This window comes from Dreissena polymorpha, chromosome 1 (assembly GCF_020536995.1).
Source record: "Dreissena polymorpha isolate Duluth1 chromosome 1, UMN_Dpol_1.0, whole genome shotgun sequence".
In the NCBI taxonomy this organism is placed as follows: Eukaryota; Metazoa; Mollusca; class Bivalvia; order Myida; family Dreissenidae; genus Dreissena; species Dreissena polymorpha.
Genome location: NC_068355.1, coordinates 88,409,846 through 88,436,325, shown reverse-complemented (window position 1 = coordinate 88,436,325; position 26,480 = coordinate 88,409,846). Strand labels below are relative to the sequence as shown.

The window sequence follows — 26,480 nt, the reverse complement described above, 5'->3', positions numbered from 1 at the left end:
CCATCTTGCTTCACTGATCCCTAAGATGGTGAGGTTGAACGTCCTCATCTCTGCGGCCACTTGTGCTGTCTTTCCTAGTCTCATACATGGTTCGGACATTCCATGTACCGATGGTGGTAGTGGTCCTGGTGAAGATGATGGTCTTCGGCCTGATGGCTTCCAGTTGACACTGGCTTTCACCGTCCGGCGTCATACGTCCTCCAGCTGGAGGTCCACTCTCTCCCAGGTCCGTGATGTCTGTTGTTATTCTGTTTGGCGTTTCTGTAGCAATAAGGTTTCAACAGGATAGGGTAGCTAGCCCTACGCCCAACCCTCCTCACCTTTTCGCTCAGTTGAAATGGAAAATTAATACCAGTGTCAATTTAAGCACAGTAGTAATGCAGAATCAATACCAATGCCGAATTTCGCACAGTAGTTATGAAGAATTAATACCAGTTCATATTTCCGCACGTTAGGTAAGGAGAAAAAACTCCGTATACAGATATTAGTTTAATAGAGTGAAACTAGTACCCGTATCCTTAAATGTCCAATTAAAAAATATCTCAAATGCATTTCTTGTTCGGAAATTTTTCCTCACATAAAGAAATGCATTTAGCGCTGTGACATAATTCTAAAACGGTATATAAAGTGTGTATATGGCGTGTCGATAAGTAAAGCAACACACATCGAATTTAACATAGACAATTTGATAAACTGTTTATTAAAGTTACATTTTAGTACATTTTATTTAATATTTCCCTAGCGCATTTTGTCCATACCTGCTTACCGAAATTAGAGGGTATACTCCAGTAAAATATAAAGGTTTGACCGTTGCAGTGTGATTAAATAGAAACGGATATTGCGTAGTTTGTAATGACAGTAATCGAATAATACATTATTACATTTCACTTTCGTTTAAAGCATTTAAATCCTCGGTTTTGCTTTTATTGTCGTGCATACAATGGTATAAAACTAGACCCAAATGAGCATTAGTATAACAGCTTAACAATTAATACGGTTATATTTGCTCATGTGTTTAAGTATATTTTCCATACTTGCATCAGACGTGGACGAGTGTGCACGTGACAATGGCGGCTGCAGTCACACGTGCGTGAACCTCGAGGGCGACTACGAGTGCGTCTGTCCGTCCGGGTACATGGTTTACTCATTAGAGAAGACATGCAAAGGTAGAGCAACATTGCATCTGTAATTTGAAAACATATTCTATGAGATGGATTGTTACCCTTTGAATATATCCGCAATGTGCAGATCTATCCGCTAATTGCAACATTTGATACAAATGTAATTTGATAACATACGTTTTGAGTTGAAAAAGTGCACCACGTATTGCCAGTTTTCACATGCATGGCTTATAGCATCCACAAACAGGGTGTTGATTGTACGCAAAACTGGTGAAGCGTAAGTGCGAAAAATATTAAATGGTGTTCAAAATGGCGGCCAACGACTGATTTTTTTTATGCGATGCACTGTGAAAAATGGGTTTATTTCATATGCGTAAACTTTCATCCCAGATTGGCCTGTGAAATTCGCACAGGTAAATCATGGACGACACTTTACGGTTTTTAGATAAAATTTTCGTCTAAGGACATTTCTTTCTTAGCAAAATCCAGTTTAGATGGAAAGTTTCGTCCCTGATTAGCCTGTGCCAACTTCATAGACTAATATGGGACGAAACTTAACGCACATGCATTTAATATCCTTTTAACACAGCGCTGCCCGTATATAATGTTCTTTATGACATTTATTTACAAATATTTACAAATCATTACTTTGACGAAGTTGCTATTACTGTACACAAAGATAATATGACTTTTCTTCAATGGTCAGGATAAGGTCGTAATGCTTTTGTTATACTATTCCCTGCATATGAATTATTGAAAATAATTTGAAGAAAACATACTTATTAGGCGCGGTACTAAATTGTATTAGGTTTCCATATTCATTTTTTTTTGTATTGAGAAAATGTGGATATGATTTTGGTTTGAGGAGCAATTTCTGAGCAGCCATCTTTTTTACTGGCAGCCATTTTGGACGCCATCTTCATATTTTATTGAACGCACGTTAGCAAGTCTTTATTTATATTAAGCATGTTTTACAATAGCAAAATGACATTTTAATACGAAATATAAAATAATGCATATCTATATGTTAAAACAAATAAGACTGAAAATGGCCACCATCTTTGACGCCATCTTGAATTTATCCAACAAAAAAAAAACAACAAAGATACCAGCCCGGCATCATTTAGATTATTCATCAGTAACATGTCCTTAACAAAAAACTCTTTACCATTTACTATACTCTTCAATGTCGGGTTTAGTGAAAAAACAAATGGCCACTTTTTTGCCGAACTATAGGCAACAGCTAATGCTCGACAAAACAAATCATAATAATGAAAATACCAACAAATATAAATTGTACTTATATATGCACTTAATTTCAAATGAAATCTGAATATCTGGAAAAAAAAAGAAATACTTAATGAAAATACTCAACAGCACCAGTCATGGAGAGGGCAGTAAGATCTTATTATCAACGCACCAAGTAATAAACATGACAGACAGACAGACAGACAGACAGACAGACAGACAGACAGACAGACAGACAGACAGACAGACAGACAGACAGACAGACAGACAGACAGACAGACACACAGACAGACAGACAGACAGACAGACAGTTTATTCAGACTTACATATAAGTACATCGTCTTAATACACAAATATACACAGTACTCTCTGTCACGTTAAAAGGTATAACAATACTACATTACATAACATAAATGGTCATTTAAGAATACAAATATAAATAAACACAATTAATTTTAAGAAAACGTAAATTCCATCAAAGCGGTTATGATTTTTTTTTAACATAACATAACATCAATGGTCATTTAAGAATACAAATATTTATGAACACAATCAATTGCAAGTATACGTACATTCCATCAAAGCGGTAATGACATTTTTTAAACATAACATAATATAAATGGTCATTTAAGAATACAAATACATGTATAAATGAACACAATGAATCGCAAGAATACGTAAATTCCATCAAAGCGGTGTTTATAAATAAACACAATCAATTGCAAGAATACGTAAATTCCATCAACGCGGTGTTTATAAATAAACACAATCAATTTAAAGAATACGTAAATTCCATCAAAGCGGTTATGATTTTTTAGCTCATCTATTTTTTGAAAAAAAATTATGAGCTATTGTCATCACCTTGGCGTCGGCGTCGGCGTCGGCGTCTGCGTCGGCGTCGGCGTCGGCGTCGGCGTCCGGTTAAGTTTTGCGTTTAGGTCCACTTTTCTCAGAAAGTATCAATGCTATTGCATTCAAACTTGGTACACTTACTTACTATCATGAGGGGACTGGGCAGGCAAAGTTAGATAACTCTGGCGTGCATTTTGACTGAATTATGTGCCCTTTTTATACTTAGAAAATTGAAAATTTTGGTTAAGTTTTGCGTTTAGGTCCACTTTTTTCAGAAAGTATCAATGCTATTGCATTCAAACTTGGTACACTTACTTACTATCATGAGGGGACTGGGCAGGCAAAGTTAGATAACTCTGGCGTGCATTTTGACTGAATTATGTGCCCTTTTTATACTTAGAAAATTGAAAATTTTGGTTAAGTTTTGCGTTTAGGTCCACTTTTTTCAGAAAGTATCAATGCTATTGCATTCAAACTTGGTACACTTACTTACTATCATGAGGGGACTGGGCACGCAAAGTTAGATAACTCTGGCGTGCATTTTGACAGAATTATGTGCCCTTTTTATACTTAGAACATTGAAAATTTTGGTTAAGTTTTGTGTTAAGGTCCATTTTATTCCTTAAGTATCAAAGCTATTGCTTTCATACTTGCAACACTTACTAACTACCGTAAGGGGACTGTGCAGGCAAAGTTATGTAACTCTGACTGGCATTTGGACGGAATTATAGGCCCTTTATACTTAGAAAATTGAAAGTTTGGTTAAGTTTTGTGTTTTGGTCCACTTTACCCCTAAAGTATCATAGATATTGCTATCATACTTGGAACACTCGCAAACTATCATAAGGGTACAGTAAAAGGACAATTTGCATAACTCTGGATGTCATTTTTACGGAATTATGGCCCTTTTTTGACTTAGTAACTTTGAATATATGGTTAAATTTTGTGTTTCGATCCACTTTACTTCTTAAGTATCAAGGCTATTGCTTTCAAACTTCAAATACTTTCATTCTATCATGAGGTTACTGTACCTGGCAAGTTGAATTTTACCTTGACCTTTGAATGACCTTGACTCTCAAGGTCAAATTATTAAATTTCTCTAAAATTGCCATAATTTCTTTATTTATGATTAGATTTGATTGATACTTTGACAAAACTACTCTTACCTGACATACCACAATAGACTCCACCCAAACCATCGCCCGTGCCCCCCCCCCAACCCCCCCACCCCTATTTTTTTTTTTTTTTTTTTTTTTTAAGATCATCTCACAGATGACCACCACACCCTCACACTATACCCCCCCACCCCACCCCCTCCCCAATTTTTTTTTTAAACGGTTAAAAAACAAAACTATTTATTTTGATTATTTTATGTTTGAAATACCGTCCAACCATCGCACCCAAGAATCCACCCCCAACCCCCCCCCTCCCCCCACCCCCTATTTTTTTTTTTTTTTTAAGATCATCTCACAAATTACCACCACACCCTCACACTATACCCCCCCACCTCACCCCCCCCCCCATTTTTTTTTTATGAAACGGTTAAAAAACACAAATATTTATTTTTATTATTTTAAGTTTGAAATACCGTCCAACCATCGCACCCAAAAATCCCCCCCCCCCCACCCTCCCCCACCCCCCCCCCCGATTTTTTTTTCCTTTTTTTCGCATTTTTGGAAGAAAATGTAATAAATGTCCACACACCCACACAATGCACCGCTCTTCACTCCACCCCTCCCTCCTTTGTGATTGAAAATGAGAGTCCCTTCACCTTTAAAAAGAAAATAGATGAGCGGTCTGCACCCGCAAGGCGGTGCTCTTGTTTTAACACATAACATAACATAAATGGTCATTTAAGAATACAAAAATAAATAAACATAATCAATTGCAAGAATACGCAATTTTCATCAAAGCAGTAATGAATATTTTTTAACAACATAATTTAGAATTGTATTTCTTATAGCAACAGCTTCCTTCATATACTTACATACATTTGAAATAACTGATTTGTCACATGAAACTAATAACTTGTGGAATTTATATACAGATGGGTTTATATAAAATTTACGGCATATATATTTTTCCTTAAATCAGTGTAACATCGGCATATACATATAAAATGGTATTCATCTTCTAAATCCAAGTCATTACAACATAAACAATAACGTTCATTTCGTGGTATATTACTTTGGGCGTATCTCCCAGTTTGGATTCTCATAGGATGTGCAAAAAATACAAAAATAGCCGTAGTCGTCTAGGAAGTAAATCTAAATATGTTTCATTTTCCAAACAGCTTTTAAAAACTTTATAAATATCTAATACAGTACTATTATTCACTTTACCGTACCATTCTTGTTTAAAATTGTCAACAAGTCTACATTTGAACTCGCTAATAAAACAATTAACCTATACAACGTTTGGATTTTCAAAAACATAACCAAATCCAAAATTATTTAACATGTTATTAACTATTGAGACCCAGTTTGTATAACCTTTATTACAATCGCTCAAGGTTTGTTTGTACACAGTGTGCAATATGATATTATCATTGTTAAGAACTTTAAACCAATATTTAATAATCTTAACAAACATGTTTACATACAATGGATATCTACCTAATTTTCCATCAATAGCTACATTACATGTATTTATTTTAACCTGTAATCATCGTTTGCAAAATTTGAAATTTATGTGTTCAGTTTCATCTGGCTTTGTGAATCCCCATATTTCTGAAGCATAGCTTAATATGGAGCCAACAAAAGAGTCGAATAACTGACAAAATATTTTTGGTTTAATGTCAAAATCATTGCATTTAAACAATAATGTATTCATTGCCTTAAGGGCCTTTTCAACCAAATGTTCCTGGTTTGATTTTAAATTTCCCCTATAATACAAAACCGTTCCTAAATAGTTAAAGTTATCAACCACTTCAATATCATTACCATTGTATGTCCATTTTTCGTTTTGTTTTAATCCCCCCCATCTTCCGAAATACCATAATCTTCGTTTTCGCAGTGTTAACGTTTAGCCCCCAAGAATTGCAATATAAATATAAATTGTCTAAGTGTGTTTGAACTTCGGCAGGTGGCTTGCCTAAAATAGCCATATCATTAGCAAATAATAATAAAATTAACATATCATCTATATTCAAACCAGATTTAATGCTGTCTTGAGGGTAAAGTTCAAGATCCTCAACAAATAAAGAAAACAAAATCGGGGACATTACCTCCCCTTGCCTCAGTCCAACAGCATAACTAAAATAATCTGAATGAGATGCACATGATTTAACACGTGACTTAACATTTGCATACATATACTTCACTATTCTAAGCAATTTACCTTTTATACCAGACTTAAACATTTTCAAATATAATGCATTGCGGTATATACAATCAAAACATTTTAACATATCTACGTATATAACATACAAACGTTTATTTTCATTTAAATAGTTTTGTACAGTCGACATCAAAATATAAATAGCGTCAACAGTTGAATAGCCTTTCCTAAATCCGAACTGCGCATCCGAAATAACAGTATTTTCATTGCAAAACGTTTCAATGCGCTTGTTTAAAATCGTGGTAAATAATTTTGAAAAGCAACCAACTAAATTAATCCCTCTATAATTATTTACATCACTAACAGCACCCTTTTATGCAAAGGGATTATTACCCATTCTTTCCACTTATCGGGGAAAAATCGCGATACAAATATACAGTTAAACACATCACACAAATGGGATGATAAAATATTACTGCATTCAATAAAATATTCGTTCAAAATACAATCACTTCCCGATGATTTATTTCGTTTTAAATGGTTTATTGCACAGTTAAGTTCCTCAACAGATATAGGTAGATCAAGTTCTGGAAATACAGAATTTTCTAAGTTAAAATCATTATTTGAACAGAAATCTTCTGCTTCAGTATTGCAACAATCGGACATATTGTTACTTAGGTTTTCAAAAAACTTTGTGAATTCTTCTAAAGATATTTTATTTTTAATTGCATTATTCCTTTATTTGAAAAATCGCCAGAAGACCTTTGGTTCATGTTTTCTTAAATTTTCAATTTCCAACATTTTTTCCCTATAACAACAGGCTTTCTTTTTACGAATTAACTCATTATAATGTCTTTGACTTGTACATAAACGTTCTCTATTTAGATCTGTTTTACAGGAGTTAAAAGTACGTAGAGCTTCGTGATATAAATTTCGTGCAGTATTGCACTCGTTGTCAAACCATTCTGCATTTTTTACACAACTATCTACATTGAAACTAGGGTTTGTTTTATAAACACATGTTTTAGAAAATAACGGATCAACAATACTGCGAATGGTTTCAGTAAATCTATTCAACATGTCGTCGCTGTTCTTCGAAAACGTAAGTATATTTTTACAACTTTTCAATAGGCAAAAAAAGCATTTTTAAAATATAATAATTTAGTCTAAAAAAGGAACCAAATATTTAAGAGAAAACTGCGTAAGTCCATTTTTAGAATTAAAATGACAACTACAGGCTTTTATATTTTCATAAATTAAAAAGTATGCCCATTTTGACTAAGACTATCTAAATTAATATATTTTAAAACTTCAAAAAATATTTTTGGAATGTTTTTTGAAAAGTTGGAAAAATTGACTTACGCAGTTTTTGCACCAAGGAATGTTCAGGATTTTCTCACGTGCTCATAACTATGCCTTCCAATTGGATATGAAATCCAGTATTTTCGCAGAAAATGACCCGTGAACCCGCCGTTCTTATAAAAACAAATAACAATTTGCGCCAAATTTGACTTACGCGGTTTTCGAAGAACAGCAATGGTATTAAATACAGGTAACATCGAAATAATTTGTGAGCGAAATTGCCCACGTAGTGCATCGTCCCATTTATACTTTACATCGGTGAATGACTGGTAATCGGACGGGACATTATTACATAATAGTGAAAAATGTAGCGGGGCATGATCGCTAAATTCGTTGAAATCATGCACGATAAAATATAGATACTTGAAAAGCTGTATTTGTTTGCTAGCAAATAATCAATTACAGACGAACCGTTATTAGAATAAAAATTATGTTTACAGCTATATCCAATTCTACCTTTAACAATGCGTAAACATGTGGATTTGCATAGGTCTAATAATTTTACACCGGGGCTATTAAATGAACAATATAAAATGAACAATCTACTGAGGCCCTCACAGGGGTGTTATCTGGACAGCAATAAGCGTCATTATGTTCAGTATTAATTCTATCTTGTATAATATAATCACTCTTATTGCCAACTCTGCTATTTAGGTCGCCAGTAACAAATATTTTACCAAATTCAGAATAATAAGTTATATCGTTTTCTAAAATTTCAAAGAGATATACATTAAATGTATTATAAACTGGTGAATCATGTCCCGATATATAAGTGGCACAGATATAAAAATCATCTGGTATATACAAAAATGTGCAGTCAAATTTTAACCAAATTATTGTATCATATTGATTTTTTTTTACAATTTTAAAGCCATCAGCTAATTCTTCTTTAATATAGACAACAATACCCCCACTATTTCTTCGAGCTTTTCGGTGTTGAAATTTTCTAAAGTAGTTAAAAGACAAATATCCACTCAAATTGATATTACTAGAACAACTCGTTCAGGATTCAAACAAAAAACATACATCATAGGAGCTCAAAATATTTACACAATTGGAAGATATTTTTTTCTACCCGTAAGACCGTTAACGTTCCACGAAAGGATTGTCACTTCACCATCGCCGTGATCCTACGCGCGCACGGGAGTGCCGTCTACGTTAAGCGTATCATAGGCTAGGTACGCCCGTTTACCTAGCCGCCTCGCCTCCTTCATTTTCACCACCAACTGACGCCGTTTGGACATTACTTCAGGGGGAAATTTTTCAAAGACGCGGTACGCTGTACCGTCAAGCTCCTTCCACGTTTTCCGAACCATTTCCCGGTCTTTATCAAACGTAAACTTAGCGACAATGTGTCTTACTTTGCCATGTATCGGCATCCCTGGGGACCGATGTACTCTTTCAAACTTGATAGAGGCTGCTACTTCTTCTGTAACCTTAAACGCACTCACTAATTGTTGACGCAGCTTCGCTTCCGTTGTTTCCGGCGTCTCGTTACCGTTTCCATTGGCCTCCGGAACAGACGTAAATACCAAGTTGTTGCGCATTGATTGCGATTGTAGGTAGCTTACGTTTTCCCGCAGTGTATCACGCTCCTTCTCCAGTTCATGTACCCGCCGCTAACTCCACCGCATTGATGTCTGCCCCTTCCATATTGTCTCCCACGCGTGATACCCGCTCTTCGACCTTTTTGGACCTGTCTTCATGCACCACCCACAGCCTTTTGATGTCCTTATCGAAGGTCTCCATTCGTTTTTCAATAGCCTCAATAATATTCATTTTCACTTCCAAACACTGCAAGCGACCACTGAAGCTTGTCAATAGCGCCATTACATCACATATAGTTGGTTCGTCGCTTTTGTTCGCCATTATGCCATCTACTTCAACACTACCGGTTTCGCTTATAAGGCTTTCACGCCCACTACATCTCGGACTTTGTAAAAATACACTGTTCTCTAAAGTTTCTACATTAAATAGCACTGAGTTCGCTTTATTTATAATTACATTCCGGTCATTGTCACTGCTGTTTCGCTCTTTTCTTTTACCGCCTTTCGATTTCGGCATTATAATTCACTATAATTCATAAAAATCGGAATGGAAACACATTTGCACATACAATCCACATTTTCACATACAATCCAATTAGTTTCCGATTGAAATATTAATTTAAAACACTGTTATTTTGGTAAAATTTGCACTTTTTTAACCCGCTTTAAACATTTTTTGAATTTTTGATACAATGTTCACTTCGAATTTTTCTTACACTGCAATACTTGCGCCATCAGCAAGGTGCCTGTACCACGTGACTTTTTCGGCTATGTGTGGGACAATCGGATGTCAACGAACCATCGCTTCAGGTAACGTTTTTAATAATTTCTTCATTCATTTAAACCCATTTTCAAAAAAACAAAGACGAGAGCCCGGTCATTGTCAAAATACACAACTGTGTTAAGTTTGCGCAAAATTAATTTAGTATTTTTTCCAAAAAATGCAACCGCGCGTTTGAAAAGAAACGAATTGAAATGCTATGTGTGGTATATTTTTTATTCAATCAACAAAAACGTTCATTATAATATTGTCGAAGGTTAAAAAAAAGGGCGGACATTGTACTTCTTCATAGAGAAGCTACATACATTGTATGTTTGCACAAATACTTCTGATTCGGAGTTTGTGCTTAAAAATGCAATAATGCTCTTTGTGGGACACGTTTTTGAAATGCTATGTTTGGTATACACACTAAACTAGAGAATCGAAAGATGGACATAAACATCAATTATATTTTAAGTCTGTCTAAATAATAAAAGTGGGTCAATATAACATTGTTGGTACTGTTTTGCGTGCTTAAAATATGATAATCACGAAGTTCATGTTACTCAAAATTATCATGATTGTCGATAAATTATATTCATATTTTTTACTTGTAGAATGACATTTGTTTGGGAACAGTGTGGTAGAGCGGTCAAAACACAGTCGGGAATCTCCAAACACAAAGCCACCCACGCACGGGAAGGAAAATATTTCTGTTGCGGCAAACCTTTTCTTGTGAGTTTCTATAAAATTGATTGTTACAAAATGTTGAATTTTCAGTGAATTGTTACTTCCAACTAAGGTACTTGTTTAATACACAAAATCGTAAGGATTGTTTGTGCAAGGTGTCATGTGAATATAATTGTAACAAGATTACAAAAAGTGTTATTGAACTTATGGTTATGTGCTTTTTATCAGGAATGTGTTAACATATTTGACCGTAACGAGAGTTATTAAATAAGCATAAAGAGATAATACAGCATTATTTAAACAAATAGACAAAAGGATCAATAACTTATTTTTCTGTAAAATCATGTATTCGTATCTAAATCCTATTGAGCTATCTTATATATCACGCATGACAATTTTTTTTTAAAGTTTTACAGTTGATTTCATATGTATTTTGTTCTTTTCAGGGAGATTAAAGTATTTTTAGAAGCACCTTCAAGAGATCTTGATCAATGAAAAGTTGTCATATATAGTTAATGTTCAAAAGTTTAAAAGCCTTTTTGTTTTGTTACCAGATTTTGCAAGTATTGAAGTGAAAGAAAACAATCATAGTAAACATTAAATACACATTTGACAATTCAACAAATTGAACAACATGTATTGTTTATTACTTGGTGCGGTTGTAACAAGATCTTGCAGCCCCTTTCATGACCGTGTCGAATGAGTATTTTCATTAAACATCTTACACTATTTTCAGTTATTCAGATTTCATTTGAAATTGAGTTCATGAAGTATTGATACAATTAAATATGTTTGTTGGTATAATAAACCACCAAAGCCAAGACGACTTTTTTGCGATGATCATTTGTTACGTGTTAATTAGATCATTTATATGTTTGTAAAGCAAGATTTGTTACTTTGCGATTACTGATGTACTTCTTTATGTACATTGTTCTTTAATTTCTATTGTAACATGTGCATGCTGGTTATAAAGCAATGTTATTATTAATGAAGTGTTTATTTTGATATACTAAACTATTCATAATGGAGATGATATTGGAAACTAAATGAACTTAATAGACAGAAACAATCATCATTGGATTTATATTGTTATTTGTTATGAAACAATTGTTTTATTAACATATATATTCAGATTTTATATTCATCAAATCAATTTCATTAATAACATAAATACAAAACACATAAATATACACAAATATCAATACATACACTTTGTTTTGATTATGCCAAAATACAAATAAATGGAATGTTTGAATTGTTTGTTGAAATAGCTTTCCGTAAACACCACAGAATAAAGCTGGGTCCGTCTCTGTCACTGTGGTTTTGATTATTAACTTGCCGCATAACACCTTCCGTGTGGTTTGATGGTGCTCATCTAATTCTAACACAGCTCTGCGCCTTAAAGCGTTACAAATCCTTCGACTAATCCTTGTCAAGTCTGAAAAACAACAGAAGTAAAACCCATTTTAAAGCAAGTGCTTTTACTTTCTTTGTCATTCATTTATAAAAAAGGACAGAATTTAATATCAGGCAGAAATATCAATCATGATATTTATTTAAAGACAGTAAGTCAAAAAAAAAGAGAAAATATTATAGTTCAACAGGGCTCAACATTAACCTAAAAACCAACTTGCCCTTCCGGGCAAGTACTTAGAAAATCTACTTGCCCTGAACGTAAAGCCGCTTGCCCAAACATGAAATATCACATTAACTGTAAACCTCATATTTTTTAATAAAGATCAAAATGATACACCACAAAACCATTTTTTGGCACATTTAACAAAATGATTACAGCAATTTAAGTCTAATTTAAGTCTAAATTAAATGCTCTTTGTTCTTTTTTTGCACTTGCCTGGGCGGACAACTAGATTGTAAAATAACTTGCCCGGACCCAACTTTTACTTGCCAGGGGCAATAGGACAACCATTAATGTTTAGCCCTGTTGAACATAACGTGTTTGTTAAAAAAGACAGAGGCGTATCCAGAATTTTTTTTTGAATTGGCACCTTGAAATTATGCGATTTCCTGCTATCTAATCAGCATTTTGCATGATAAAAGTGCTTGTAAAACAAATAAGAACTTGAGTTCACACATCAAGTGTGACAGACACACGGACAGACAGACACACATGGGTAAATCAAATGTCTCTCAAACCACTTAAGTGGTGGGAGACATTATCTTTATCCATAACTTTTTTAACAGAGTAGGCTGGGTGGACCTCCTATTTAACCTTGCTGGATATCCTACTAGGTCAACTTAGGTACAACATTAAAATATTTATGTCAATGTCCCTATGAATGGAAAGCAGGCACACAGCGGATAACCTGTTCTGACCCATTGATGATCTTAGGTTTGTCTTAACAAGTCCTTGGGCACTGATACTCCTTTCACACTCGCATGATGTAACAGGGAACACACATGATATGGACAAAACAGTGTAAATGGTGGGGTACAGCTGGGAATAACTATGTGCAACAGAGTCCTGAAGGGTAGTAGGTGGGTTGGGTACACCTTTCCACCTAGCCTGCCATATAAAGTGCAACTCAGCATGGAGGGACTGAGGGGAAGGGAGATCATCAATGAACCATTCAAGGTCACTAGCACTGACAGGAGAGGCGCACATTTGTTCAGGTATAAATTCAATCACATGGCTGCCTTAGTCTGCAAATCACTGAATCGGGTGTCCATTTCGTTCACAACAGTGTTAACAAAGGGAGTCGTTAGGTTTCTGTGTAGTTTAATTCGGATGTTGTCACGCTTTAAGAAAATGATTTAGTTTCATATAGCAAAGTAATTCTTCATTTTTGAGTCTTTTTGAATTTTAAAAAGTATGGATGTAAATCAAAGCAGTTAGCCCGATTTGTGAAAAAAAAAAAAAAAAAAATTGCCATTCATTGTGCAGTGTGCAGTTGAATTTCACTGGCAATAACTTGTTACTCAAAAGGATTATCACTCTAAAGAGCTAATACCAATTAAATTCATCAAAGATATTACCGAAAAAATAATTATGATTGTCCATTGCGTTCGTCTAAACTATTTAATTGCTACAAATTGAAATATTGTTTTTCACAAGTCTCATGCGGCAGCCATTTGTAAACATTTATCTATAGCTTAAATGTATGGATGAATTTCATAAGTTGAATGTATCTTCTTCAGCAAATCAAATAGCGCAGTTTATTACTTACAGTCAATGAAGCGTGCACTTTAGCTGACGAAGGTTAGATCGTCTGTACACATGCCTGGGGGCAAATCACACAAATCGACAGCTGTTTAAATTATGGCTTAATTAGGGACATATGACAGGAAATACACAAGTGGATTGAAACTGTAAGGGGCTCATTTTTATTAAAAATCGTGTCTAGCCAGCCAGCTGGGGGGGGGGGGGCTTTAGCCCCCTAGCCCCCCACCTAAATACGCCTCTGAAAGACCATTGGTTGGATAACAATTACGCAGTGTATTTTATTTAAAAATTATGTTCAATTAAACATAAATTGTTTAAACATTACACAATTACTTCAGTATTCCATCATGAAACATTTGGTTAATTTGATATATTTTCAGTACACACTGAAGTATATGTTTTAGATTCTTACAAAACTGTGTTTAGATTAAATGCAGAACTGACGGAAAAATTCTTGCATACCACACATAGCATTTCAAAAATGTGTCCCACACATAGCATAATTGCATTTTTATACACAGACTCCGAATCAGATGTATATGCGCAAACATACAATATATGTAGCTTCTCTATGAAGAATTACAATGTCCGCCCTATTTTTTAAACCTTCAATAATATTATAATGAACGTTTGTGTTGATTGAAAAACGAACATACCACACATAGCATTTCACTTTGTGTCTTTTAAAACACGCGGTTGCACTTTTTGGAAAAAATACTAAATTTATTTGCGCAAACTTAACACAGTTGTGTATATTGACAAAAACCGGGCTCTCGTCTTTGTTGTTTTTTTTGAAAATGGTTTTGAATTGATGAAGAAATTATCAGAAACGTACCTGAAGCGATGGTTTGTTGTCATCCGATTGTCCCACACATAGCCGAAAAAGTCACCTTGATCAGGATATTAAACGGAACTGTTTGTTGTTTTAGTTTTTCAAAACCGGTCTATTAAAAAGATTTAAAAAAACACCTTTCTTAATGGCATTTGAACATTTACTATTGTTACTATTTTTGTTATCTTTTCATTGATCAAGATATCATTTCAAGACTATGTAAGGTGCTTCAAAATATACTTTCATCTCCTCCATGAAACGAACAAAATACAGAATGTAAATCGTATGCAGGCAAACAACTTTAAACATTTAACATAATCAGTTATTACACATTACACACCACATTAATACTGACAACCAATCAAATCACTTTTACATTAAGAATTATTGTATTATTATTACAAACATACATGTACGCTTATTTGATAAAGTACACAAAACAACTAATTTTGAATTGGAACGACTTGAATAATATATCTGATGACAAATGGTTTGCTTGTTTCACAGACAATTTGCATAAGCATATATATTAAAATATGTTTTTTTAAATATATTATCATGATATAGCTGAGCAAATGTAAACAAGCTGTCAGACAATATAAGTAAGTATCGAAAATAAAATAGCCGTAGACACCTCACAAACTAAGCTTGGAAGGAAAGGCAAAGTCTTTTCTATCTCAATTATAACATCATATAAAATGATGTTAAGCAAACAATGTTTAAGGTAACGCATCTCTTTGGAGTACATTGGCATTTGTATGACTATTATCAGACTCTTTAAGTCATTCGCTGCTATACGTTGTGTTGGGCCAGAGAATGCCTGTCTGATATGTTGAATATTTTAGGTACAGTAGTTGTTGGCTCTCCATCCATGGTCCACATCGAAATATTACACCGCTATTCTAAAACACACAATTATCTGATATAAATACAAAATATTTAGTACAGTCAAGTTATATGGATTTTAACCTTTGGTTTAATTTACTTACCACACAAGTGTCCTAAATAAAAATATTAAAAAAACAAGTTCAGCTTCACAGTGATAATAATTGCAGTGGTGTTTACCGTACAATGTCAACCATCATGCACAATTTTATAAATGTATCTTTAAATATTTAATTATGTATTATTTTTACAGCCGTATTGCTTTAGTCTTTAAATTCTTTAAATTCCACACACAGTTATCCAATTAATAAACATCAATATACTTTTCTCCACAAACCATAAACATTGTTTATTGTGTTTATTGTGTTCAAAAATATATGGTTCAATATATTTCGTGCGATCGCAATCCTGAATACGTGCGCACGCTTTCACTTATATGAGCAAACATAAAAGCAATTCGTGAGCATGTAAAAGAAATTCAGGCGCACAAGAAAACAAAACGTCCGCACGTGTATTGAAAAAAAATACTTCTCATGTCCCCTCTATGACAATATAAAAAAAATGTGTGGCTCCAAAAATTATAGTAACAAATCACTTATTTACACAGCAAACCTATACGTGCGTATTTTTTTCGGATTTCTTTTTTGTTTAATTAATGTGTACTTTTGCATAAACATTAGTTACGGAAAGGGGGTTATTATGCTCATCAGTTATGAAAATGGGGGTTATGTTTTTGAATGTTGATGCATATATTACGATTTCCTGTTGGAAGCAACCTGCTTTACATGCAAGGTAAACTTTTAAAGTTTTTTTTAGTCCACCTTTTCATGAAAACTGCTGAGATAATCTTACATATGACCTAAAAATGCACATACAATCAATTGTGTGAATAGTCAACAATCAGGCAACGCGTATAAGGTCTTCAATAACTGTTTTAATATTTTATAATTCATCTAAAGGAATTCTACCGAGGTTAATGGATATCAGTAAACCACACTGCGCGTAAGGAAAATGTTGAATAAGTATGGTAAATGTACTAAGCTTTTAAAAGTTTGGACGAAAACATTGAACAATCAGCCGTTTGCCGCCATTTTGAACACCAGCTAGTATTCTTTACACTTACCCTCGACCGGTTACTTGCGAACGATCCACCCCCTGCACAGTGTGCAAACTAAGTGACGCCATGCATCTGCATTTGAATAACTCACTACTATTGATGTAGAACAAATTTAATACAAACGGATTGGTTGGCAAAACTTAAATCATGAGCTTAAAATAGAACATTTAAAAGCCGGTCCGTCGCAAATTATTTTCTAAATGTTAGCTTACCGCGCTAAATACAAATGCAAAACAACGCATTAAAATTGTCTGAATTATAACAAGTTGACAATATTAAACTTGGATGTTTCTTGACATGGAACAACTTGAGAGGCTTCTGGTTTTATTGCAGTAACATGGCCAAACTAATGCCCATGCAAAGCTTAGATTAAAATATGACATTAATATTGTCCCCAATAAAATAATAATCAAAACTACCAAACATATCAGCAGTGTGTGTATCATGTTAACTAACTTTCGTGACGAAAACACAATTATTTCATCATAAATACATAATTAGTTTCCAAGAATGACATTGGAAGTCGCAAGGGTGTACTTTATTTCTCAGTTCTTTGAACGCGTCATATTTATACCCTAATCAGCGTCCAATGCACTTCACTAATAAAGAAAGCGAAATTTGGAAGTGCCAGGTTTAGGGTTCGACGAAATGTGTGGAGTACTCTTGTTGACTATACCGAGAGTACCGATTGTAGAAAATTCGTGCAGTTAATAAAAAACTCTGGGTAGAGTTCTATCATCAAGTCTGCTATGACGTCATCGATCATACCCATAAGGTACAACACCAGTGTTGCAGGCTCTACGTTTTTCAAGTGTTCGTGCAGTGGTGCGCTTAGTGGCCGAACGGTTTCTATGAACGTTTGTAGACGAGCCGGCGAGTCGGTAAAGGGGCACTCAAAAAGTGCGTGTACCACTTTGATGTACATATGCTGGTGTGTGCACTTTGAGCATAGGACGGGTTGTTCAGGAGGTTTTTTGCAGCATAACCGAGACACGAACTTCATGAGCGATAAGCTGTCTGGGCGGATCTGCGCGACTCTCCATATGGTAGCCGGTTCCAGGCTCTTGTGTACTTCTTTGAAAAGCGAAAAATCTTTATGTTGTTCGAGCCTCATACGCCAGTGACTGGTTTCGTGTTGGCGCACTGCTTTTTTACAGACAGATTTCCATGTCTCTTTTGACGGGAATAAGCTGTTGGTCTTAAAGGTCGTTAAGTAAACGTCAAGGTTGTATTTTTGCAGAAGTTTCACAATATCTGGAATAAAGCCAATTTTTCGGTTTTCGCACAAGTCAATCTGACACAGTCTTAAAATGAAAAGCGTATGGCACGGTTCGCCTGTAGGAGCGTGGCATAATTAGCCAAGGAATGCTAATTTTTGCAGGTCGATAAGCGCTTCGAAGGAAGTCATTCCCGCAAGGCCGAGCACCATGTCTGAGCGCGTGAGATGGGGGAGACCTTGGGTACGTTTCAAACAAAAGTGGTGGGCTACCTCGAGTTGTTGCATGTCGGCAATGGAGATACTTTTCCACAGCCCGCAGCAAAACAGCGCTTTGGGAATGACTGCGGTCTTGTACAGTTTAATCGCGGTGTTTGGGTTTGCTCCGGACCTTCCGGACACTTTCTGCGAGAGGGAAAGGAACGTGCCTCTTATTGTCTGTTTCACAGCGTCAATGTCGTATTTTCCACTGATCGACTGTATTATACCTAAATGTTTGTAATTTGCCGCTTCGGGTATTGGTGTTGAATCATAAGCGATCTGGCGAGCGAGTGTTGCTTTGGATCGTTTTCGGCCCATGGTAATAACGGCACACTTGGAAGCGTTGTAAGTGAAACGCCACTTGTTGGCGTATGAGATGCACTTCTCCGCTAGTTCATTTAAGCCGCGGCGCGAAAGCGACAGGAGTACCACGTCATCAGCTTGGGTTGGGGAACATACGACTGGTCGCCGAACTTAAAGCCGTATGGGGGATGTCGTGAGTTCGTTTAGCAGGTCGTTTATGTAGACGATGTAAAAGAATGGTGCACATATGCTGCCCTGCCGGGTGCCCTGTTGAATCCGAGACAAATCCGCGTGATAGTACGCGACTGGTGCAATTTTGGAGTTTCTTACCGATAACTCGGAGTAACTTTCCACAGACACCAAGTTGGTGAAGTTTGTAAACCAGCCCGTTGATCCAAACTTTGTCGAAGGCGGACTGAGCGTCCAGAAAACACGCATGGAGGCTGCTTCCACGTTCGCAGCAGTAGTCGCGAGCCTCTTGTAGCATGTATGATACCATTTTGCAGTTTTTGTTTTTCTGGAACCCGTATTGTAGTTTGTTGAGTTTAGACCATGCTGAGGTGTTTTCTATGCGTTTCATTAGAAGCTTTTTAAATAGTTTTGCGACCACAGGAGTAAGTGATATAGCCCGATAGCTGTTGGGGTCGGTCGGTTGCTTCCCCTTTCCTTTATGCAGGGTGACAATGAGACCATGTTTGAAACCGTTAGGTACTTGGCAGTGGGTCAAGATCGAGTTAAAGACTTTTACAAGACACTCTGTTAAGGTTGGCCGCCATATTTCAGGTGTTCATATGTGATGTTGTCGAGTGATGCGCTTTTGTTGTTTGGTAGTTCCTTGATTATTTGATCCAGTTTAGTTGTGTTTCTTTCGTAGGCAATTTCTGTGTAGTCGTGATCGACGTCTGTAGTTTTGATGTACTCTTTTACTGAATTTTCAACTAGTTTTTTTGTGAAAAGAGTCGAACTTGGGGTTTTCTTCGAATGAGTATAGGCGCTTAAAGTGGGAGTTCCAACCTCGGAGCACCCCATCGATGGTTGTCTCCCGCTTCCCATCGAAATCGAGTTCGCAACCATTTTGTTTGCTTTTTGCGCATTTGGAGTTGACAACTTTCCAGAAAGCATTTTGATCTATTTCGGCTAAAGTGTCTTTTTTCTCCATTTCCTCTTCATCGTAACGGTGACTGGCCATGCGAAGGTTTCGTCGAAAGGTTTTCTTCATGGCTTTGTAGTGCGCATATTCTTGTGAACCAGTGCGCCTACCGCTCCAGATCCATGCAAGGCGTGCTAGGCGTAGTTTGTGATGTTTGTTTTTAAGTTCGGAAGACCAAAATGGTTTGAGGAAGCGTTTGTATGTTCGTTTTGAGACGCATTTTTCTGCCGCAGAACTTATACATCGGACTATATGGGAGTACGTCTCATTGACGTCTGTATAGTCAAACTGAGTCGCGCACAGATGCTCACTTACGGCGTTCTTGTATTCATTGATTTCATAGGAGTTTGACCAACGGTATGTCACCCTTGGTAGTGCTTGAGAAGAACATGTTTCATCTTGGCGTATATCGATAGAGAGGCTAATAAAAACTGGAAGATGGCGAGAAACGTTCAGTGGTGCATCAGGTATGATCCCGCAGCTGTTGACTGTATGTGATAAACGTTCGTCTAGTAGTACATGGTCAATGCGCGAGGGATTGGCGTCATTGCAAGGGTAAAACATAAATGGAGGACCTGTGCATGACACTGTGTCCGTAGCAACATATAAAGGAGAGATTTAGCAAGTTCCGTAACGTACATGTCACGTGATCGGAGATGAGTGGTGACGTCTGATCTGGAATAACTGGCGTTGAAGTCGCCCATTATCAGGATGTAATTAGATTCGGTGTGCACAGTACATATGTCCCATAGTTGGACCACTGCGCTTTTGAAGCTGCTAATGTCATGATTAGCTGCAGGAAGGTAGACTTGTAGTATGAGAATTGAGATAGAGCCGCAGCATATGCGAATGGCTGCAATTCTGTCGCTGTATATGTCTACGATTTCAACCAGGTTATCAAGATCTTTATGCCACATGATCGCTACGCCACCTTTCCCGAAGTAACGACCATTGGCGTAGGCTGGGTTGGCGCATGTGATGGTATTCGCACGATAGTTTTTGTCAATACTATTTAAAATGTTAGCGTTGTTGTCAAGGAGCCAATGTTCTGAGATGCCACATATAGATATTCGTTTGGTGTTCAATTCTTTCAGTAAATACGGAATGGCCGTCATTAAGCCTGTAGCGTTATACGAAAGTAGGCGTAGATCCATGTTATTTCGTGAAAGAGCTGCTGCGGTTTGTTTGGTGTCGAAAACGACGCACGTATTCCTTGCGCTGAATTTATGGGCGGCATGATATGGCCAAGTGATGCCAGCGTCAATTTTCTCAGCCTGCTCGGTGTCAACTACAATTTGAGCAACTTTGCAGTCTTCGCGAGATGTTACAAGGAATTTCACAGATCTATATGTTATTCTCATATCATTTGTGAGAAAGTCTTCTAGGCCTTCAAGATCGCTGTCTAGGCCGATGCCCTTCAGAACGTAGGATTTGTGATGCTTTCTAGCGACTGTGCTGAAACGACCGCGACGCCGGTTTTGTTGCTGGAAGCCATCCAGATGCGTCGCAACATAGAGATCATGTTGTGAGGTGTGCTGTAAGTTGTGTGAGTCGGGCTGCTCGATAACGCTCTGGTTGCGCACTGGGCTGCTAGTTACAAGCAGATGCTCTGATGGAGGTAATGTGTCGATGAGTATTTCGCGTTGTTGGCGCGCTCCTGTGGTGTTGTGTTGTTCCATTGAGCAGGGGTGCATAGCTCTGGGAGCTGGTTTCGGGAGCACAGTCTGTTGGATTTCGCATAGCTCTGGGAGCTGGTTTCGGTAGCACAGTCTGTTGGATTTCGGTCAAGCATGACATGGTATTTGTGTTGATGCTTATGTCTGCTGGAGTAACTTCTCGTGTTTTTGATTTTTGAACGTGCAGATCAGCCGCACTGTCTTCCGCGAAAAGCATATGGGCGTATGTTGTTGAGCACGCGCACGTTGGTTTCATGCCGGAGAGCCTTAGACTATCTTGGATGCTGTTACACACTCTATCAAGCTTGGAGCTAATCGTCGATGTGAATTTTTCGAGCACCGATTCTACTCTTTCGCCGAAATTGTCAGAGGCAATTATATGTTCACATTGTTTGAGACGTGTTTGAACAGATTTCAGTACTGCTTCGTCTTCCGACTTCCTTATAGTGTCGCTAGTGGAGCGCGTAATGTCGTCTTGAAGCCTTTGCGTCAAATCGTTTAACATGATTTTGTTACTGGTTTTTATTGAGGTTTCAGCATCCTTTAACTGTTCGATGCAAATAGTTGTCGCGTACCGTTGTTTGTAGAGCAAAAATATTATCCGAAAGAGTGTTCCGTGATTTTTCAAGTTTCATAAGTGTTCGCGATATGGCTAGAATCCCATTTGACAGAACCAGATTGTCGGTATTCGAGTTGCTTACGTCGAGATGGTTGCTTATGATGTTTGAGCATGATTTGAATTCTGACTTGACTGTGTGAAGATCGTTATGTAACGTGTCCATGTTCTCGTTTACTGTGCACATATTTGTTTTCAGTAAAGTAACTTCTGCTTTCAGAAACGCAACAGTCTCTTTGAGATCAATCATGTTCCGATCTTGAGTTTGGTTCCGAGCTGGTGTTGGTTGTGAATTTACTATCATTGCGTGCTGGGGACGGTATAGATCGTCGACGTTAGTAACATTTCCATCTAGGAACTGCTGAAGTAGGTAGCAGTCTTCGGCGTACCTTTTCGAGCGGTTAGCTCCGCGGCGTTCCTTAAGACTTCTGGTCGGGCAATTTTAACATAGACGCGCTCGTCGAGATAAGTCTTGGCGGTATTGTGGCAGAGTGCTGTCATTGTTTTCTGACATGTCTAGCAGTTTAGATATATATGCGTCTTTCACCAAACCAAAGAGTTCATTGTTGAGGCGATCAAAAACGACGTCGTCAACTTGAAATGATGATTCAAGGATCTGCGATATGAGTGATTTCGAACTTTCTTCAACGTTTTGACTAAATTGTCTTGTTTGTCCGCATTAAATATCTGGAGAAGACGGGTAACTTTGCACAGGGTTCAGTGTCGTAAAGCACAGGTTATCCCCCGTGAGTGACATGCTTTCATAATGATCCGCGATATTCTTTTGCACTGTTTTTAAAGATGTTTGGTCTGAATCGCGGTATACTGATTGGTACGCTTGGTCGCTGATACCGTTAGTAGTCATTGTTATTTGCCAACGGCTCTGGGGATTAATAAATACAGTGCACGACTATGCTTTCAATAATGCTTCCCACCCACAAGAAACCACGGCGAGAGCGAAAGCAAGTCTGTATTTCATAAATTCACGCGATCACTAACTCACAGCTTAAACGACTCGAATACAGTGCTGTTCTTCATATTATTTGTCTTTGGTTCAATCCAGAAGTCACTTTATTCACTAGTTTAAAATTATAATTCAGCGACGCTGAAAAATGTCAACATCCGCCGAAGGTTACACAACACGTTTAATCATTTACTATAAATCAAAGAAGAGATGAACTGTTAACGGGTGAAACAAAGATATATTTAAAAAAAAAATATAATGGAATTTTATCGTTAAATACGTGTGAATAATGTTTCTTGTTCTTCAAATAATTTTAAAACACATAAGCCGATTTCATCGAAAGGCATCACCATTTATCATGTGCAAAGTACATGAAAATAAGGGCTGTCACCATAGGATGACTTATGCCCCCTATAAACGCTTGATAAAAGTTTTGAGCTTTTTTCGACACCTAAACGCAGATTTCGAAACCTATACGCGGACCCTAAGTTCAAGGTCAAGGTCACAGGGGTCAAAATTTGTGTGCGCATGAAAAGGCCTTGTTCATATACACATGCATGCCAAATATGAAATTGTTATCTATAGAGACATATAGAAGTTATGAGCATTTTTCGAAACCTAAACGCAAAGTGTGACGGACAGATGGACGGACAGTCCGATCACTATATGCCCTCCTTCGGGGGCATACAAATAAGTTACTTAAACAACTTTCGGTAAGATGTTAATTTCTTTGTTTGCAAATGTTTACATTTGTTAGCGATGTTTTTACTGAAACTGTCGCTGAAAGTAAGATAACACAAGAAGGTTTGCTTATTCGAGTAATATATTTACATAATTTTGAGTCTTAAAATCGAATGATAGATTTAACTAAATTATGTTCTTTGAACAAACGTTTTCGATTTAAACCTTTTTTAAGAACATCTGAAATATTAGAAGGAATAATTTAAATAAATAATGTAACTGTAACCATTATGATTGGTGTTAAATAATAATTGTTTTTCACAAATAATCTCAGATGGTTTCGGTGTCACATGTATAATGACATGTTACAGATATCGACGAGTGTGAGGTGAACGGCACATGCGATCACCTGTGTGTCAACACCGCCGGAAGTTATCTGTGCACGTGCAACGAGGGGTTCGACCGGTATGGGGTCTCACACTGCGCAGGTAACTTAGAAGCTCTAGACAAATCCAATGCATAACATAAAAGTTTAAACTCCCGCCCAACGCCTGGTCCCCCCTCTCTATCTCTCTCACAAACATACTCGCGCACGCGCGCACGCGCGCACACACGCACGCACACACATGCCCTCTGAGATATTATTAAATGATTAATTTACATTCAACCAAAACAAATCACATTGCCGCGTTCTTGTTTTAAAATCTAAAACAAAACACACGTTCCATGTTGTAGATAAGACGATTTTACCGCTTAACCCATTTATGCATAGCGTCTAGAAAAAAAGCCTTGGCAAACAGCGTAGACCCAGATGAGACGCCGCATGATGCGGTGTCACATCAGGGTCTGCGCTGTTTGCTTACAGGAATTTCTGTAATAAATATTCTTAATATAGAAAATAATACTAAATTTCCACTAGGCATAAATGGGTTAATACGTGATAAACCGCAACCTGCGATATGTAAACATAACAACTTTAGTTAAAATAGTATGCACCTATATAAAATTATGAAAAAAAAAACAATTGTGTAAGAACATATTAATTAAGATGTAGTTTGAAATATGCAATACAAGTATTAAATTAAATTAATGTTTGATAAACAAACATGTGTCCGGTTGGGGCTATATTAGCCATTTTCCTTTTAAATAAATGTAACAAAAATGATACGAATTCGTATAATTTGTAGTATAACCTGTACGTTGTAATGTTAACTCTACAACTAGTGACTGAAAAGAGCATAATAAGGTCCGTAATTCTCGTATTTAAAAGTGTGTTCTCTGCAGACAAAGACGAATGCTCGGACAACAATGGCGGCTGTGCTCATGGATGTGTGAACACGCAGGGCAGCTTCCGGTGCAAGTGTAATGAGGGGTATAAACTGTTCTCAAATGGCAGAGACTGTGTTGGTAGGTTGACGCTTCTGAAACATGTTTCGACAATAAACTGCTTTGTTGTACCAATTATAGGTCGACAAAATTATCACAATCACTTGCATCACACTTGCTGATATCACACTGTATCACACCAACTATAATCACAAATAACTCTTTTCACACTTATATTGTGAACACTATTCTTACTTGGAAGTTGAAATTCCTTAATAGTAAATGCAATTCTATGTTTGAAGTACTCTTATTTTAGAAAGGGGTCATTTTATATTGTAAATAAACAAGGTGTCGGAATACTGTTAGAATTTTGAACTTTTTCAAAACAGTTAAAAGAAGTAATCGATCTTCTTATTAAGAACATGCGTAATAGCAATAACCTCGGCTATTGCAGTGGAGAGCAAGTGCTACGATCTGCGCGCACCACCTGGCGGGAAACTTACGTGTAAGACCAGAGGAGAAAATGTCGGTTGTAGGTACACGTGCGAGCAAAAGGGCATGTTTGTCGAACGGGGCTTCCGAGAAAATATCACGACGTTTTGCGGACCGGAAACGAACTTCACGTGGGACCACGAGCGGAAGAACGTGACACTACCCCCATGCTCGAGTGAGTGATACGGTTATATCTATTTAAAACAACGCGTGATTTATTAGATATATTGTTCAAATCAGGATGGTAGTTGCTGATGATGACATTAAAGACGAACATGTCATACTAATGTTCCCTGGTTCGAATTCCGCTCAGAACCCATTTATCCCACGCTTGCACCTCTCCTTCCAGGAGTATACTACATAAGAAAATAAGCAAATGTTGCGCGGCTGCATACTGCGCCGACTGTAAACGGGCAATTTATATCCCAATGATCGGCGAGTAAATGTCACAGTCAGTCGAAGATGAACTAAACATCAGACGTTAAAATCATGCCATTAACTTTGCCTTAAAAGCCCATTGACACTCAAAATCAACGAATACTTTGTAAACTATATCGAATTCAAAAAAACAAAACATGTTTGACCTCAATTACTTTAATAATCAGATTACAGGCTTACTACAAAAAAATAACTTTCCCTCATGGTAATTGTATAGATGCTCGGACTCATAAACTGTATTTTCAGCAAAGATCCAGTCTCCGAACATCGGGAGGCTGATCACGATGAAGTTCGTGTCAAAGCGATGCAAGCGACGGGAGCAGGTGATACAGAAACTCACGGAAGACCTCACCACAGAGCTCAACGGTAAGTGCGAATGACACAAATATCTATGTATTTATATGAGCCTTGTTCTGAGAAAACTGGGCTTTATGCATGTGCGTTAAGTGTCATCCCAGATTAGCCCGTGCAGTCCGCACATGC

At 36.9% G+C, this 26,480-nt stretch overlaps 1 protein-coding gene across 4 annotated transcripts in view; it reads left to right on the top strand.

Annotated features, from left to right (window-relative positions):
* The window catches only part of LOC127839511 (signal peptide, CUB and EGF-like domain-containing protein 2), a 131,124-nt gene that overhangs the window by 87,024 nt on the left and 17,620 nt on the right, over nucleotides 1-26,480 (top strand). For all 4 annotated transcript variants that reach the window (XM_052367910.1, XM_052367918.1, XM_052367904.1 and 1 more), the window contains 5 exons: nucleotides 1,044-1,166; nucleotides 24,113-24,229; nucleotides 25,026-25,148; nucleotides 25,522-25,734; nucleotides 26,244-26,363. In XM_052367910.1, the coding sequence (XP_052223870.1) occupies nucleotides 1,044-1,166; nucleotides 24,113-24,229; nucleotides 25,026-25,148; nucleotides 25,522-25,734; nucleotides 26,244-26,363 (696 nt within the window). The remainder of the gene's footprint in view (nucleotides 1-1,043; nucleotides 1,167-24,112; nucleotides 24,230-25,025; nucleotides 25,149-25,521; nucleotides 25,735-26,243; nucleotides 26,364-26,480) is intronic.